At 42.6% G+C, this 17,327-nt stretch overlaps 1 protein-coding gene across 1 annotated transcript; it reads left to right on the top strand.

The window, feature by feature from the left end:
• Positions 1 to 152: 152 nt before the first annotated feature.
• Positions 153 to 17,116, top strand: LOC101915584 (general transcription factor IIE subunit 1-like). Its single transcript, XM_027789996.2, has 5 exons — positions 153 to 6,743; positions 11,468 to 13,862; positions 15,109 to 15,310; positions 15,825 to 16,051; positions 16,455 to 17,116. Exons 2-5 carry the CDS (start codon positions 13,415 to 13,417, stop codon positions 16,847 to 16,849), a joined length of 1,272 nt encoding a protein of 423 aa, XP_027645797.1. The 5' UTR covers positions 153 to 6,743; positions 11,468 to 13,414; the 3' UTR covers positions 16,850 to 17,116.
• The last annotated feature ends 211 nt before the right edge of the window (positions 17,117 to 17,327 follow it).

The raw sequence follows: 17,327 nt of genomic DNA, 5'->3' as shown, positions 1-17,327 counted from the left end.
ATTTTTAAGAACTACTTTCTCTGACCACAGTACACGTGCACTGATTTCATACCTCATGCACGTTACATATCACATAGAGGAAAGGGCATTCACTTCCAAATAGACTGATTTTAACAGTGTCCAAAGAACTGATTTCTTTCTCAAACTGACAGTGAAAGCGATTATCGTAATCTGAAGTAGCCAACTACTAATAGTGGTTGGGTTGTCTGGGGGAGATTTTGTTCAGTTGGTTGTTTTTTGGAAAGCAGGGTAGGGCAGCCAAGTCAGACTGTGCCGTTGGCCAGAATTATAATTAAGCCGTGAATTTAAAGTTGCCACTGGCATAAGGGAAGTAGTTGCCGTCTCTTTGGTGTCTGCAGAGACAGTATTGCCTAAGGCATTCGAAGTAAAACTGGCAAGTTTGTGACATCTAGTCACAATGGGATTCTTGATAGCCAGAACACAGAACAGTACTAGTGTAGTGCAGAAGTTCAGAACAGAGGATACTGCAGTTTTCTGTGCGAAACAGTAAAGGCTACTTAAGATATTTATTTTAATAATTGAAAATTTAACACTTAAGTCTACAGCAGAGTAAACAAGTTACTGCTCATTTTTGCAAAGTCAACTTTCATCCAGGTGTAACCGACTAAGTTTTATTTAGTATTGCTTCCTTTTCTAAAAGAAACACTAAAATTTCTCCAGGGCTTCCGATAGTTTCTCACAGCGTCCTTGTAGAGAAACTGATGTGTTACAGTCTAGACAGGTGGTCTGTGTGGTTGGTGGGGAACTGACTGAGAGGCTGCACCCAGAAGGTGTGGTAAATAGCTCCTTTTCAAACTGGCAATCTGTCACCTGTGGGGTCCCCCCGGGGATCAATGATGGGCTCAACACTTTCATATTTTCCTCAGTGATCTGGATGATGGGATCAAGTGTACCCTGATGAAGTTTGCCATTGATACCGAGCTGAGTGGGGACCAGTGGACACTTCAGAAGGGAGAGCCACCCTGCAGGAACACCTGGATAGGCTGGAAGCGTGAGCTAACAGGAACCTTTTGAAGTTCAACAAGGACAAGTTGTAAGGTCTTGCACCTGGGAAAACATAATCCAGTAGTGTGGCATAGGCAGGGAGCTCTGTGGAAAGGGATCTGGGGGGGTCCTGGTGGACAACAAGCTCAACATGAGTGAACAGTGCGCTGCTGCGGCAAAGAAAGCCAACAGGATGCTGGGTTGTATCAACAAAGTCATCACCAGCAGGGGTGAAGTCATTACCCCACTCTGCTCAGTGCTGGTCAGGTCACGCCTGGAATGCTGTGTTCAGTTTTGGTCCCCACTATACAAGAAAGATGTGGACAGACTGGAGAGGGTCCAGAGAAGGGCCACAGAGATGGTCAAAGGACTGGAAAGCGTGCCAGATGAGGAAAGGCTGAGAGAACTGGGTTTGCTCTGCCTTGAGAAAAGAAAGCTTAAGGGGAGACCTTACTACCACGTTCCAGTATTTAAAGGGTGGCTACAGAGAAGCTGGAGACTTCCTTTTTACAAGGAGTCACATGGAAAAGATGATGGATAATGGGTACAAGTTACAGAAAAGGAGATTTCTTCACAACGAGAACAATAAGCCATTGGAATAATCTCCCTAGGAAGTGGTGGATTCCCCAACATTGGACACTTCTTAAGATGTGGTTGGACAAGGTGCTGGGCCATCTTGTCTAGACTGTGCTTTTGCAAAGAAAGGTTGGACCAGATGGTCCTTGAGTTCCCTTCTAACCTGGTATTCTGTGATTAAAAGATAACCTTTAATCATCCCTTGTTTCAGTAACTAGGTTACCAGATTACAGCAAACTGTTATTAGAGGATTGCAGTGGGGGAAGCAGGGACAAAAAGAACGCTATTTGCCAAATAACTTTAACAGCTAATAAAGAGACATGGCTTCTGGTTGAAGAAAATGAAGCACTGGTGTTCTAGGCCCTAGAGCAATGCCCGTAGTAGCACAGCTAGAAACAATTTAAAGGGGTGTAAAACACTGACAGGGTGAGAGCACACAGGAATCGGCATCCCACTACTTAAACTGACATTACAAAAAAGGGCTAGCGTAGTTACACATCTTAAATTTTTTTTAACTGAAGTACGCAAGCAGAAGTATGTTAACATGATTGTACTACCGGAGTGTATTTTAAGTCTCAGTCATAAATATCAAAGCTACGTAAACTAAAATCAACATAACAGCATGATTTAGATTTGGGGAAAATGCAGGTAGTGTGTGAAATGCAGCTTCTGGGACATTTGATTCATGTAAAATGGTTAAATTGAGTCAGATGTTACAGTCTGTACCATGAAAAGCACATCATATACTTCTGAGTCTGCACCTTAATCTGGTAGCGGGTTGTTTAGATTTATTTGGAATTAGTTGCATAACAGCCATAATCAAATTACTTTGTCATTTAAAAATAAGTTTACTTATGAGTCCTGTCCCACTTTAACATATGTGGAGCAGCGTAGACTATTTACAGTCATTAACTAATGAGCTTTTGGTATGTCCCTTGTGCAAGACAATCCACATTCCCACACTGGAAATTGCTTTACAATTGCAAAAGCACAGCTAAATCCAATGGATGTCTCTCCAGAGCCTGAACATATATGCCCGCTATTGACTAAAATAAGCAAAGATGTTTAAAAACAAAACCCTCAACAGCTATGTCTTACTGTGTCTGCCTTAATATGGAAGAACTGATGAATGTGATTAATTGCTTCTTGATTTAAGCTACATCTGTCAACTCTGAAAGCACTTGTTCTGAAGGTTTTCTCAAGCCAGACCAAATGTTTAATTTGCTCATGGTACAGAGAGAGACATTGGTTTTTAACATCAAACTTCCTCCTGGCTTCTGCTGTCCTGGGCACTGTAATGGAAGCTAAAACCATTTCACTGAAGAAATGTATACAACTGCTTGCAACTTTGGGATTTAATTTAGCCTTTTTTCCTTTGGTTTTTGTTTGCTTGGTTTTTATAGAGACGCAAAGAATAAAAATAGGTGCGTTTCTTCATTTGCTGTACACATAGCTGAAGTACCTCACAAACACAGAGGGTCGTCAGATTATTTTATTTTTACATTTGTTTTTTTCGTAGATCAAGTAAGAAACCATAAGTGTTTTCTTTTTTTATGTTTAAATAAGAGAGTTACACAGCTTTCCTAGTTCTGGGTGAAAAATCATCAAACGGTTGCAAAAATAAAACCACAAACGAAACAAGACAAACATAGTTTTCTATTATTACTGCATAGTCTAGTTCTGTGAAGAGTAGCCTCTGTATTTTAGCTTCCAGCAGATTTTTACTTTTAATGTAAATACAAAGAGTTAATCCAGTTTATTCTGAACGGGATCAAATAAGATGTTAGAGGAAAGACAAAGCATTTGTTTGGGTGTTGGCATTTAAAGGCAAAAAGAAGTCAGTTTGCAAAAAAATTTTACACCTCTGCACTTTAAGAAAGCCATGACTGAAGCTTCCTCTTCAGAGGAAGAAAGAATGGCATCTCCTGTGTCAAAAAGCAAAATGTTGGCAGCTAGTGAGGACAGGACAATCCAGGAAAGGAATTTGATTCTGTCAAAATCAAGCAGTAGTTCTGGGACACACATGCAAGTGAGTTTGCATTAGAGTCGCAAGTGAAGGCCTCGCTTAGAAGCAAAAACTCCAGCACCCACAGGTGGTCTGTAAAATATCTGCCAGGAAAGCAGCAAGAGTAAATAGAAGACTGAAGCTGGAGCAAGCAGGCATGACCGAGAGTGGACTGACAGGCAGCAGCTGAGAGCTTTAGGCAGGCACCACAACCAACAGCAAAATAGGCCTCCCTCCCGGCACAAACACCTGTCCCCACCGTCACACGGCCAGCTCTTTGGGCTGCGGGTGGAAGGAGAAAGAAAGAAATGCAAACAGAAAGCTCAAAAGCTTGGACTTCACCGTAGTGGCAAGAGCAGGCAAATGACTTGCATATGTCACAGATTGTCAGATGGACTTTCTTTTCCTCTTGGAGTTCCAGAAGTGTTGGTGAGAAAGTCACACCCAACCCCTCCAAGCAGCAAAACCTCTCATCCTTTGCACCAGAAGAACAAGATGAGCCAGAAAGAGTAATGCTCAATCAAAGCGGTGGCAGAAACCACAATTTGCCTTGGGAAGAAAACTCCAAATATTTATGCATTTTATAAGAAACTGCCTTTGTTAAAATGTCTGGAAACACAGCATACCAATTGGACAAATACTTGAAGCAGGCAGACCACGCAGTTCTTCCAAGACTGCCACCCAGTTTTTCAGAGCATGATAACTTGCAGTATCAAAGATTTTAAAGGTCTTGTGTAGCTAAATCTGCTCCCACACTCTGTTACTTAGAAAAGAGGACAATAATTATAAAGGAGTTAGTCTGTTTACATACTCAGAAGCACTGTGCTCAGCACATTTTCTGATCTACAGTGAATCAGCTCCGAATTACATTAATTATATATGGGACAATCTCAGTCTAATTTGTTTTGCAAAGTTTTTTCTCCTAGCTCAAGGGTTATGCATAAGCAATAGCAGAACCCCAGTAGTGAGGTTGTCTCTGCTGAGTATTCTGTATTTAAGGTAACTCCAGTCATAAGGCTTGCTTAAGGTTTTCCGCGGTTAGTCTTGACTTTCTTTTAGACTTGCTAAGCTTTCTCTGTTAGACAGATACCCAATGTAGAGAAAAAAATCATCCTTAGACTTTTCCCTCTTTATATTTCAATGAAAATGTTTCATTAAGAAAGAGAAACACAAAAAAATTTATTTTCTCTGTAGTAAAAAAAGAAAAAAGGTGACAAGCACTGAGTTGTAGCAAAGTGCTGAAGTGCTGTCTTGTTCTTAAAGCAGAACTTTAATTCAGGTACCTGGAGGCATTTGGATTAGACATGGCCTTTTCTCAGGCTACACCCACCATCTGAATTACACCAGTATTCAAACCTTTGAGTAGTTACATATAATTTGCATCAACTTAGTTCCCAAAATGCTACACCTGCATTCCTACAAGAGGTGTACATGCACCATCCCCTGAGAGCTGGAAACGGTTCTTTTTAAGATACCCATATCCAGCTGCAGAAGGTGGCCTTCTGCACGACCCAGGTGGGAAAAAGCAGAAGCGACTGGATGGAGAGGGGAAAACAGGGGAGGGGGAGGAACAGGAAAATGGGAAAGGGAGGAGGGGAAAAAGAAAAAAGGAAGAGCAGGAGCCAGAGTGTCAGGATATGTCAAAGGAAAGAGAAGTACAACAGAATGGGAAGACAGCCGAGAGTGGCAGGCTGTGAAGATCTAGCAAGTGCAGCGTGCTCCTCTCTGACCTCCCTGCTCCCTGCGTTGAGCGTTCCTTTGCTGTCCTCTGAAACCAGCCAAACCGTGCCTCCCCGCTGCAGCAGCCTGCTGGTTAGTAACTGCTGTTACCACATTGTTTCAAATTACGCTGAGAGACATTAAATCTAAACTGATCCTCTAAGAAAAGAGTATTGACATTAAAAATACATGTTATCCCAAGCAACCGTTCTTCAAAGCAAGGTAAGTTACATTAAAAGCATACTAAGGTTGTGAAGCATCCGGAAGCAAACAAGCATGGCAGCCATTCACGTCCCTTCCTTTTTGGATGTGATACGGTCTCTTTGTGTGATCCCCAGATTCCTTTTATCGAGATCCCTTGTTTCACTCACTGCACAGCGACAGGCTGCGTTCTTGTGACGAATGGGGACGGCATAACAGAAGAGAAAGGCGGCTGCTCTGTTCCAGCTCTCAAGACGGTAAATAAGCTAACGCCTCGCAAGGGAATGGTTGCTGTTACAGACCAGGCAGATCTAGGCACCCACTGGGACAACTGAATTCTCACCCCTTTTCCTGGCAGGTGCTGCACAGGCAACCCAGTAGGCTGTGTTGTTTGGCCAGTACCCAGTTTGGGATACCACTGGTTGCATTTTGGAAGTACTGATCACAATGGCAGTCAAGACAGAGGGAGCTATGCTGCAGGAATATAAAGTACTGTAAAATGTATCTTAATTTTTTTAATCTCAGTTCAGGCACTCGAAATTATCCAGCAATCTTGGTTTCAAATTCTGTACCCCAGAGCTCCATATGTAACACAAGCACGATATCCTCTATCTTTCTAGATACCAGGAAGATTACAACATAAACTAATCCAAAAAGAGGTCTACAGCCCTCCGACCAAGTTAATTTAGTCCGATACCAGCATGCCTTCAAGGATCGTGGAATTAAGTAATACAAGGAGAACACCACAGGAAAACCGATAAGAAAATGAATCGTCTCAGTGCAAGGTTTGGATGGTTCACAAAATAAGCAGGGCTCAGGGCTACACGTGGGAGCTGAGCGTTAACCCCCCCCCACTGGCTGAGGCAGAGACACTGCGAAAGGGCCAGCGTGGGGGAAAAAAAAAAGAGAGATGTGACTGTGATTAAGAGCCCTGTGTGTACAGGGCAGCAGGTGACATACAGGCACTTCCTGTAATCCTAGTGTTTTCTTATTTTGCAGTGCTGGAATGCACAAGCTAGGCATTTGATTTTTTAAACTCGGGTCTGGGTATCGGTTGACGTGGAGAATGTAAGATACTGCAGAACGTAGCTTCCATGTGCGTGTCCAGGAAAGGCAGAACAGCAGCTGTTCAGCCCAGAGAGGATGATAAAGGAACTTGGAACAGCTCCCATTTACTCCAGGTGCAGGTCACAGCCTCCCACCGGGCCTTCTACACCAACCTCCGCTCTGCCAACAGGTAAAATGTACTGCATTTGCTGTGAGAACCTTGATTATACCTTTATCCCCCAAAGCAGCAACCCACTCATTTTCTCCTTCAACCTGTGATCAGACTCTGTACTCCCTTCTCCCACCTGAGACTTCTCAGCTGATTATCTGCCTCCTTTTCATCCAGTAGCCTGCGAGTGCCATGCATGCCCACACCATTCCAGACAAACATCCCCGCCACCCAAGGGGGTTTGACACGCAGCCAGGCAACCTTGCCTATCCCCACCTCGAGCTCCCGTTGTCAGTGATGTCTCTGTTACGCAACATCGCAACAACACACCGGCACAAACCCTGCTTCCCACGGCCCTCGGTGCCAGGGCTCCCAGCAGTCAGAAAATACCTGCTCAAGCCACGCTTTCTTTTTGTATTTTTTGGCCTGTGATTTTCACTCCTGCGCTGAGCGTGCACAGCAAAGGCAGCACAACGTGAGCCTGTACCAAATTCCCTCCCAGCCGCCCAACAGGCAGCCCCCCGGCTGAGCAGCACCTCTGCTGCGTGGAGCTTTACCCCTGCTAGGTGGAGGCTAAGTGTCCGTGACAAGCAGGTGCAGCTTGCACAGGTCACCCATTTCTGAAAGCACTGTTAGCAGCCAGACCATCACTCTCCTTAATGCAGAAAGTTGTTTTGTGTTTTCTTGTGGTCTGGTTCCACGCCGGCGTGTGCAGGCTGAGGACTGTCACATCAGTACCAGCACTGAGGTTACACGACACTTGCCCTGTTCAAAACAGCTGGCAAGGAGCTGGGTATTACTCAGTGTAAACATTTCCCACAGACTAAACACAACAAGTACCAGCAAGTAGTCTTGCTCCTTTGCATTTCTAGTGTAACACAACAGCAAAGGAGCATACTCAAGAACAACTTTATGGAAAGAGGTCTATCTGCTTAATTTTACCTGTGTGGACATTTAAAATTTGTGGTTGAAGGTTTATGCCGATTAGATTTTTCATCTGTGGGTATCTGCCTAATAGTTTCTTATTTAATGGAACAAATTAAAAAAGAGTAGTAGCAAGGTTTTTCCCCAGCATAAAGCATGAGACTGATCCTGCTACTATAAATCACAAGCAAGAGCAGAGCTAAACTTGGGGATTTTTTTTATAGTCACCTGTTCCTGCAGTTTCTAACCTGCAGTTTCCAACCTCCGAAGTATTTTCAAATCTAAATTCTTCCTACAGCTACTAAAATACGAGGTTTCTTTTCTAGTATTGACTGTTTCTCAGAGGCACTGTGTTCTGTAGTGATGTTTACAGATGCCAGTCCCACAACCCATCCTATGCAGACAAACACCCACACTTTTGGGGTTTCCATAGACCCATGTGCCAGGTAAGCTGGAGAGCCAGAGTTCCGGCAGCAAACAGCAGTACAAAAGCACAGTACAAGCTGCAACACGTATCTAGAAGACCTAAGTCACATCACCACAAAACACCAGCCTCCCCTGTGCATATATTAAAAAATAATCTGAAAGACACGAAGATTTGAGATAGAATATGATGATTGCAATCCTAATAGAATTCACCATTTTAATCCTGGATGTACAGTGTCTGGCAGCCTTCTTTCAACATTGTTTTTAAACACAGATATCTAATTCATAAAATGAAAAAATAGTATCTATAACTTTATCTTCTAGAGAAATAGCTGAAAAATGGGGTTTTTTTTCCTTTCAAAGACATAAACTACCTAAAAAGATTAGTAAGCAAAAATGCAAAAACTAGTAAACATATAAATTCCAGCTTCTTTCTTTGCAAGATGAATATTTCTTTGCAAGGTTGATATAAAGTTTCCAGATTTGTTTGGTTATGAAAGCTTCTAAACATAAATAACGTAAATTACCTATACTAAATATTTGGGTTGCAGCAACTAAAGAGGAATAAATTATTATGTTACTTTCAGTCTTCTAAAGTCATGCTAATGAAAACACTAATCAGATCGCTGTCACTTACATTTTCAGTCCTTGCCTGTCGTAGGTGGATTTCATTGAGCAATATGATTTAAAACTTTATTGTGATGCAATGTATGCAAGTCTGAATTCATTCAGTTGCTAATGAAATGCGATGGGGGGACTTTTTTGCTCCAGCTGGCTGATAATTAGGGCATATCACAGATAGGTCTAGGAAAAGGCTGGGAAATACTTAAGCCTGTTTTGCAGTTACTTTGAGCTCTTAAGAAAGGAGCAGTTCTACAGTACCAGCCTGAAGTTTTCTGCCTATACAACAGAGGTAACGATCAGGTTTTTTTAACTTACTTCAAATGGTGAAGTTATATGAAGAATGACAAAAGACTACTTTAATAAATCTTTCTGGTTTAGTGCCTCTTAAAGTGTGAGGTGGGTAGTTTGCTTTCTCAGGCAGCTCAAGTGAAATGTTAATTAAGCAATTGGTTTCAGGGAAATCTTGCAGAACTTGCTCTATGTGATGCCTGTTAACTTGAAATGCTGCTTTTGATAGTTGCCTGCTAGCACAGCAAGCAACTGTACAGGTTTCCCAAAGCACAAAAAGGATCTTAAAGGTAATTCCTGCTTTTGGGGAAAGCAGCACATTGCATTTGTCTCTCCTTGATGAAGATTATAATTGTTCCATATTAACTATAAGCAGAAGGGCCTCTCTGGCATTGAAGTTACTGAATAATCTTAAAAATAATCAATATAATAAGAAGGTAGCTCCTACTCTTCTAAATGTAAGTACTTTAAAAGAAGCTAAAGGTAGAAGCTAGACTGTGACTTGTAAGGTATCTTGTCTGTATATGCTGTCGGCTGGAAAAAAAGAAAAAAATCTGCATGAACAGCAAAATACTTGTCTTAATATAGGCTGTAGCTCAGCTGAAAAGCAGATTCCTGTTTAAAGCCATCCTCCCTCTGCAGGAGCTGCTCCTCTTCCTCCTCCTTTCCTTGTTAAGGGTGGTCTCCAGCTGCTCTTAAAAAACTGCTGCTTGCGAACTGAAAACTACACAACTTTTAAACATCAGCAGTTTTCCTGAATTGCAAGACTTCAGATCCAGCATTAGATGGACTGGAGAAATACAACCTCAAATATACCAAAGCACTTGGAGAAAGCTTTCCCCCACTTTGATTTTATGTAGTTTTTACTGTAAAATGCATACAGGTTTGTTTCTTTTGTAGCTTAAAGGAACACTTCTCAAGGGGTTTGTGTTTTCCATGAATGTTCTTCATTCAGGGCAAATTCAGCCATTTCTTAAAAAGAAAGCCATTTCCTTTTACATTGAACAAAGGCTTACACATCTAAACTTCCACTGCAAAGAGACAGCAGACAGCGGGTTCTATGGATTTGTTCTTGAGGAAAAGCTTTTCAGTTGTCTCCCAGGATATATTCATGATATTTTACACTGTGTGTTTATGTACGGAGGAGTTCTGTTGTGTGTGGGTGGTGGCTTTTTTTCTTTCCCTGAATAGTTTGCATGGTTGTAAGACTCTGGACCTGAAGAGCTTTTAACATCAAGGTGCTCAGAAGCACTTCAGTGCAGTCCAGACTTGCTAGCACTTCAGAGTACTGCTTGCTTTAAAGGCGCAAGTACGCGATGCAAGTTGGGGTAAGGAGTCATCCACAGAACTGATAGATCAGCAAACCTCAAGCTTACAGTTCAGGTCCTACTTCTTCCTTAATGTTGTTAGGTACTTATCATGGTCCCTTTGAAATTATTTCATTCTGTATTTGACTTAGGGTAAGAAAAAGCAGTCGTGAGACCTGCTCCTAATTAATACAAGTCCTTTGAGTGTCACAATTCCGTCCCCATTAGCCAAGGGCTAGATACAGAAGTGGTTTTGTTCTTTTTTCAATAGTGCCACGATCCAACTGGCCCTCATATAAAGCAGAGGGCACCATGGCCCTTTCTGAGATGCTAGCCCGGGCTAATGCGTGTGAGCGGTACCATATCCGATACAGATCCTGGGGCTGCACTTGACGCCCCTCAGTGGGGCTGGACCAGGTCACACAAATACATGATGGCTGCTTGCCGTTGGGCCTGTGCCAGAGGCTACAGTGCCTCTGTCTCTGGGCTATATGCCCACAGTATAGAAGGACAAGGCTCAGTGCTCTCCAGAGCCTGAGAAGACTCAAAGCCATTCCCCTGATTGCTGGGGCTGGCTGAGGGCACTGTCCATCCTTCCTTCCTGCTGAGTATAAGCCACCACGCAGACACAACTTCTAAAGTTGTGAGGCCAGAAGGAGGACGAAAGAGAAGTCTGCAGCTTACGTTAGCATATTTTTCTGTGGAACAAGTCTGATACCTGTCAGTGCTCCAGACATCTTGTGTTTTATGCTCAAGTGCCCCTGGGGTTAGAACACTGGAACCCAGCCCTGGGTCAAGAGCAGTAATCTAAGCTGTCCTGCACAGCAGTAGCTTCTCTGCTGTCTGAAGCTTCCTGGCGATTCTCAATATACAAGTAGTCTCCTCCGCATACCCTTACCCTGACTTCAAAGGAAAGCTACTCAGCTCTAAAGGCAAAGAGCCCTTGCTGTGGATGGGGAAAGGAAAATTGCCTACTGAGTGCCTCTGGGACATGAACATCGCTGAGTGGCTCAAGGACAGCCATGATGCTCACAAATGTGTTATCCTATAGGTCTGCATACGGTTTTATCTGGCAGAAAATGCACTGGCAACTTGAGGTAGCTCATCCATCAAAGAAAGAGGCGGAGATGTGATTGCAGTCAAAAAGATTTTATTCAACTTCTATTCTTTTTTCAGCAGGTGGAGTTCCTGACTCCTGGCTCGAGTATGTCCCTGTCCCACTGCAGACACATCCATGCACACGTACACAGACTGTGTCATACCCTTGCTAGGGCTTGGCTGGCAGCAACAACAGGATTTAGTTTCTGGGAGACTTGGTTGAACACAAGCTCAAGGTCGGGTGGCTTCCTGCTTGTGGAAGGGAATATTCTTTCTCTAGTCATGCAATGAGCTACGCTGCCCTACTAACATGGGACAGTCAGGTGCGCTGTAGTTAAGCCTTTTTTGAGGATGAGGACAAAGAAGTGAAAGAGTAAAACTACAACAGTAATTTTTTAAAATTGCTTCTTTCTGAAGGGTTTTGTGAAAAAGCATAGGAATGGTGGTCTTACAGTCTGAGGAGTGCTATCAAGGAACTGACTGACGTTCCCACAGCTTCTGTCCTTGCTGTGGTTAAATTTAACTCTCTTGGAAGAGAACAGAAGAATTTAGGTTAGACGAGACCTCTGGAGGCTGTCTGGCCCAAGCCTTGTTGGTGGCACAACCAATCTCAAAGCAAGGTCAGGCTGCTCGGGCTCTTGCCCAGTTGCAGTACAGAGACTTGACCCCCTCCGTGGGCAGCCCGTTCCAGTGTTCCCCCCCACTTCCTCGTGGGAAATTTAGGTCAGTGTGGTACTATTGCCTTCAGACCAGCAGCTTTACATTTGGTTTAGGTTACCCAAAACATAGTGCTTCCCCTGTGAGATGCAAATTTAAACGACTAGGCTCCTGCAAATAAGTTTTGTTTAACTGGGATTTCTGACGAAGGTCACCTGGAAGCTCTGTGTAGCAATATGCGACTACCTGGGCTTGAGCAAGATGCCCCTCAGCAGTGGATGCCAGTGCTAGTGCTGGCGATGTACCATGGCATAACATGCCATCCCTCTACCCACCCACCTTCTGACCCGGTAGCTACACCGGTGTTGTTTGGCTGCGTGTTGCATGGTTCTCTGCAAAGCCATCTGTCTAGAGGCTGCAGTATCAAATGTTTCTGTAGGACTTTAACGTGCCTCAAAGAAGGGAATTGAGATGTGGCTTTATCGAAACACGCCTCAATTTATTTTTCCTTCTCCCTCCACTCCTTATGAATAAGAAACAGGGACAGCTGAACTGATTAGAATTAGTTGCATTCTATTAAATGGGATTAGGAATGGGTTATTGCCAGAAGCCCTACGCCCCTGCAGAGGAGAAGAGGGCTAAAGAGGAAAATCTGCTACAAATGTTCCCTGGTGATTTAGTGTGGTGGGACAAGCAGGCACAGCCCCAAACAGCCTGTGCTGAGTGAGGGCAGTGCCAGGCAAGATGGAGCGTCCTGCGCGCCAGCTTTGCTAGGCATTTGTTTTGACTATGGCAGCCAGCAGAAAAATCACAAAGAGCAAGCTAAAAGGTGCTCGAACACCTCCTGTGGCTTTGCCACAAAGGGAGTTACCGTCTCGGCTAGTTTGCCTATTGTTACGAACTAAACCGAAGATTTCTTGCCCAGCTTGTGTTGTGAGCCTTACTTTTAAAGGCATATAGTGTTCAGTTCAGATCTTATCTGGCTGGCTGTGAATGAAAACGGGTCCTTCAGGCAGACCTAGACATGCAAGTTAACTGTGCTGTCTTCTGTAAAGAGGATTATTATGAACTTTCTGTAACCCGTTCTCCTAGATATCTTCTATGGGGTTTTACACAAGAGGACATGAATATTTCAGGTGTAATCATTGTACTTCAAGATTAGGTAATCTTTGATATCTATTGATACCTTCCCTATCCCCAGGTGCAGGTTAAGGATTTTACATTCATCTGTTCAGTGAAGACTCTTGCAGAACTGCAGGACAGCAAATGACCTGCTTTGTACCTGCCTGTGAGCACTAAGAAAGGTTTGCTGCAGCTCACCTCCCTTCTGTTTGTTGTACAGCACGTCTGGTGGTGCTTCAGCTCCTGATGGAAGAGCAAAACGTCATCACAGAGGTCCCGGCAGCCCTAAAGCGCCTGGCCAAATATGTAGTGCGTGGTTTCTACGGTGTGGAGTACTCCCTGGCCCTAGATGTACTGATCCGCTACCCCTGTGTGAAAGAGGATGACTTGTTACAGTTGCTCAAGTATGAACATAAACAACTGCGTAGTATCCTGAACACGCTCAAGGCAGAAAAGTTTGTGAAGGTGCGTATGAGAGTTGAAACAGGGCCTAATGGGAAGAGCACAAGGCACAATTACTATTACATCAATTACAAGGTGCTGGTGGATGTTGTAAAATACAAACTGGATCACATACGCCGGAAAATAGAAGCAGATGAGCGGGATTCGACTACCAGGTCCTCTTTTAAATGTCCATCTTGCTCCAGCACTTACACAGACCTTGAGGTTAATCAGCTCTTTGATGTATTTACAGGTATGTTGCTTATATTGCTGATTTGCTCTTATCTTAATAACTCTGGTAGCACAAAATTGGCTCCTGTGCAAACTTTGCAATAAAAGCTGTTAGGATATACTTGTTTGCTGGTGGACAAGGGCCTGGGACAGGAGAAACTGGGAGGTAAGGGTAAGAGAAAAATACCTCTGCAAAACAGGCCAAGCAAGAGGAAGAATACTTTTGAATATACGAGCTGGAGCTGGGAGGCAGATTGCAGGCCTCAGCTTTGCCACGAGCAAGATGCTTAGCCTGGTTTGAGATTACTCATCTAAATCTTGTGAGTCCCATGTCCTCAGATGGAAATGAGAATACAGTACTTGCTCTACTCCATTTTGAATGTGTTAATCATTTGTCTGTTCAATTCTTCTGATGGAAGCATTGGACAAGATGGATAAAACTGTTTGCGGCCACCTACTGTAATAAGCATGTTGCAGCTCTGCAGCAGGGGAGAGGTGTTCTATCGCTCCGGTGCTGGAAACGGGGAACTTCAGGCTCCTCCCAGGGCAACGCAACACATCTGCAGCAGAAGTGGCATCAGAGCTTGCTGGTTTCTCTTCTCTAAAATCAAAATGACTAATTAGAGAGTACTCTTTCAAAAATGCGGTCAAATGGCATCCTACTGCAATACATTACTCCAAGTGCCGCTACTGTGTTAACCCCTGGGTCATGGTATTGGCAAAAGATGCCAGAGCCGGGAAGAATGAACTTCATATGACTAACTGGAAATGTCAAAGGTGAAATGAGTATACTGTCAGTTAGCAAAATCCTCCATTTAGAACAAAGGGATGGACTTTGTCAAGTTACTGAAATGCAACCATTGGGGCTGGTGATACATTTTAATAGCATATGCTTTAAATAGATTTCTTTTGCTTAAAAAATGAACATAGGTTTTTAGCATACGCTTTGAACGACTAAAACCAGATGCTCTTTATGCTTCACTATTGCCATTTCTCTCTTGCATAACAAGTGTGTGAATATCAGTCCTTGTCAAATAAAAAAGAAAAAAGGTGGGAGGGAAGGGAGAAAAAAAAAAGAATGGAAAAAAAAAAAAAAAAAAAAAGGCTTACCTTTATAACTTGAGTTCTTGAGTTCCCCTAGTTAATGTGAATGAATGGATAAAGTCAGAATATTTTGGCAATTGTCCAGACTGTGGATTTCTTAACAAGGTCCTACAATCTTTTGTGTCCTACGAACATAAGAATTTCTAATTTGGATAATGTTGCAGAGACCTTCCGCTGCACTTACTGCAATACTGAAGTAGAGGAAGATGCCTCAGCACTTCCTAAGCGTGAGGCTCAAACCTTGCTAGCAAAATTCAATGAGCAGCTTGAACCTATCTTTGTGCTACTGCGTGAGACTGAAGATATTGTTCTGCCATATGACTTGCTGGAGCCTCAGCCAACAGAAATACCAGAATTATCAGAAAGGTATAAACATACCCCTAGAATTTCTGATTTCAATACAAACCCCCTAACAACTTTCCAGCTGTAAAATCTTTGAAATACTGAACTTGCAGCATACTTTCAAGTCCATTCTGCTTTGTTCATAATACCTAAGGCATTTTAAATTAGTTTTTATAGTTTTGCTTTTGCTACCTTTTTTTATCTTAAATAGTTAATTTTCCAGACTTCCCCTTCATCTGATGTTCATAGCCCGTTCTGTGAGAAAGTAGTTTCTCTACTAGTGTGCTTCATCCAGAGATGCCCTACTGAAGAACCCATGCAAAAATAAATGGTTCAGAACCACTTGCCTCTGACAGGAGGTAACAGGAAATGTGAATTGTTTTAATATAGAACACTTAAAGCCGGTCTGCTAACAAAACATGCCTTTTTTGGTCTCTCTCTCTCTTTCTTTCTTTTTTTTTTTTTTTTTTTTTGAAATGGGAACTGGGGGATTCTTGCCTGGATATAACCTGCCCAAAATGGGTGACACTTCATTCAGTTTTGATGATAAGGTGCGTTCAAGTGTGCTGGAATCCTGCAACCAACCTGAAAAATGGGCCAACAGAAGTTCCTCTTTTGGCAATATGTACACCCAAAACTTAGTTATTGATGTGCAGAACTCTGAGCCCAAGAAGAAAACAAGAGAAAAAGCAACTAAAGAGCAACCTATCTGGATGTCACAGAGCACCGTGGAAGGAGCAATAACAGCCACCAACAATAGTGTTGGTAAGTTTTAAGCATTAGCAAATACTTAAAATTCAGTAGCCTTGCTGCATTTAAATAAAGCTTTCCCATTGAAAATGTAGTGAGTTTGGTTTAGAATCTAGCATAACGCTTCGGTTCTGCACTACTGGATATCAGATCTCAGTTTCTAAAAACTACCCTTTAGACTGATTTAGGTGGTGGTAGTAGTAAAGCCAGAGCTCAGGTACCAGGTCCTGAAATTTCTAGCTCTTAACTATGCAGTAACATTAATGGTACTCCTTAAAAGTGTAAGGCTCTTGGAAATGTCTGCACTTTCAAGAAAATTCTAAAGTGGGGGTAAAAATGATCCAGGGTAGAAAAAACAGAAGATGCCTGTGGCAACTGTAAACTATTGCTACCTCTAACACTTAGTATTGTGTATTAGGAGTAAATGCTTCTGAAGAAACTGGAGAAAGCGTTAGAGAAACTGTCAGCGATAATGAAATCATCAAGACTCTTCTGATCCATGAATCCAAGTCATCATCTAGCACAGACCAGGCTCCTGTTGTCAAAAGCAAAGTGTCTGAATCGGGCAGTGATACTAGTGAGTCTGAAGAAGATACCAAGCGCTCAAGAAGAGCAGGAATGGAAGTAGCAGGCAGCAATTTTAAACAAGAGGAGGAACAGGAAACACAAAGTCCTATTTTAATGGTAGCTGGTCAGCCTCATTCCTATGGTGAAGTTTGTGAAAATCCAGAGCTTGTGTGTCTCATGACAAAAGAAGAGAGAGAAGCTTATATAAAAATAGGGCAAGAAATGTTCCAATTTGTCTTTGAATAAATACTACTATATGAATACGCAGACTTGTATAGAGTCAGTGAAGGCTTCTTTTGAAATAAGAGAGCCTGATAGTTTAACTTATGTTCTTCGAGGTTTACCACTCCTGTTTGAACTCCTTGCTGTTAAGCAACATAGTAATCCTGTAGTAGGAAACAATACGGGTTTTTTGTCTTAATGCTTAGACTTTGTGAATACTGTAATCTGTTTTGGACTACGGATAATTTCAGGATACAGCAGGATCTGATTAAAATAAAGTTTCAAAAGCAATGTTGCAATCTAGTGTAAGAAATCAATTATTATACCTTCCTCCCAGAAGCAGCAGATACTTCCGGTAGTGAAAAATGAGTCAAAGCCCAACACAATTTGGTTTCACTCCGTACCAGAGCATTCTGATTGTTTTGTTGGGTCATTTGCTATACAACAGTAACAGATGTTACACAGCAACCTTTCTCTAAGGGAAGAGCTGTTACTAAATGGT

This window comes from Falco peregrinus, chromosome 2 (assembly GCF_023634155.1).
Source record: "Falco peregrinus isolate bFalPer1 chromosome 2, bFalPer1.pri, whole genome shotgun sequence".
In the NCBI taxonomy this organism is placed as follows: Eukaryota; Metazoa; Chordata; class Aves; order Falconiformes; family Falconidae; genus Falco; species Falco peregrinus.
This window is presented reverse-complemented; position numbering and strand designations above follow the sequence as displayed.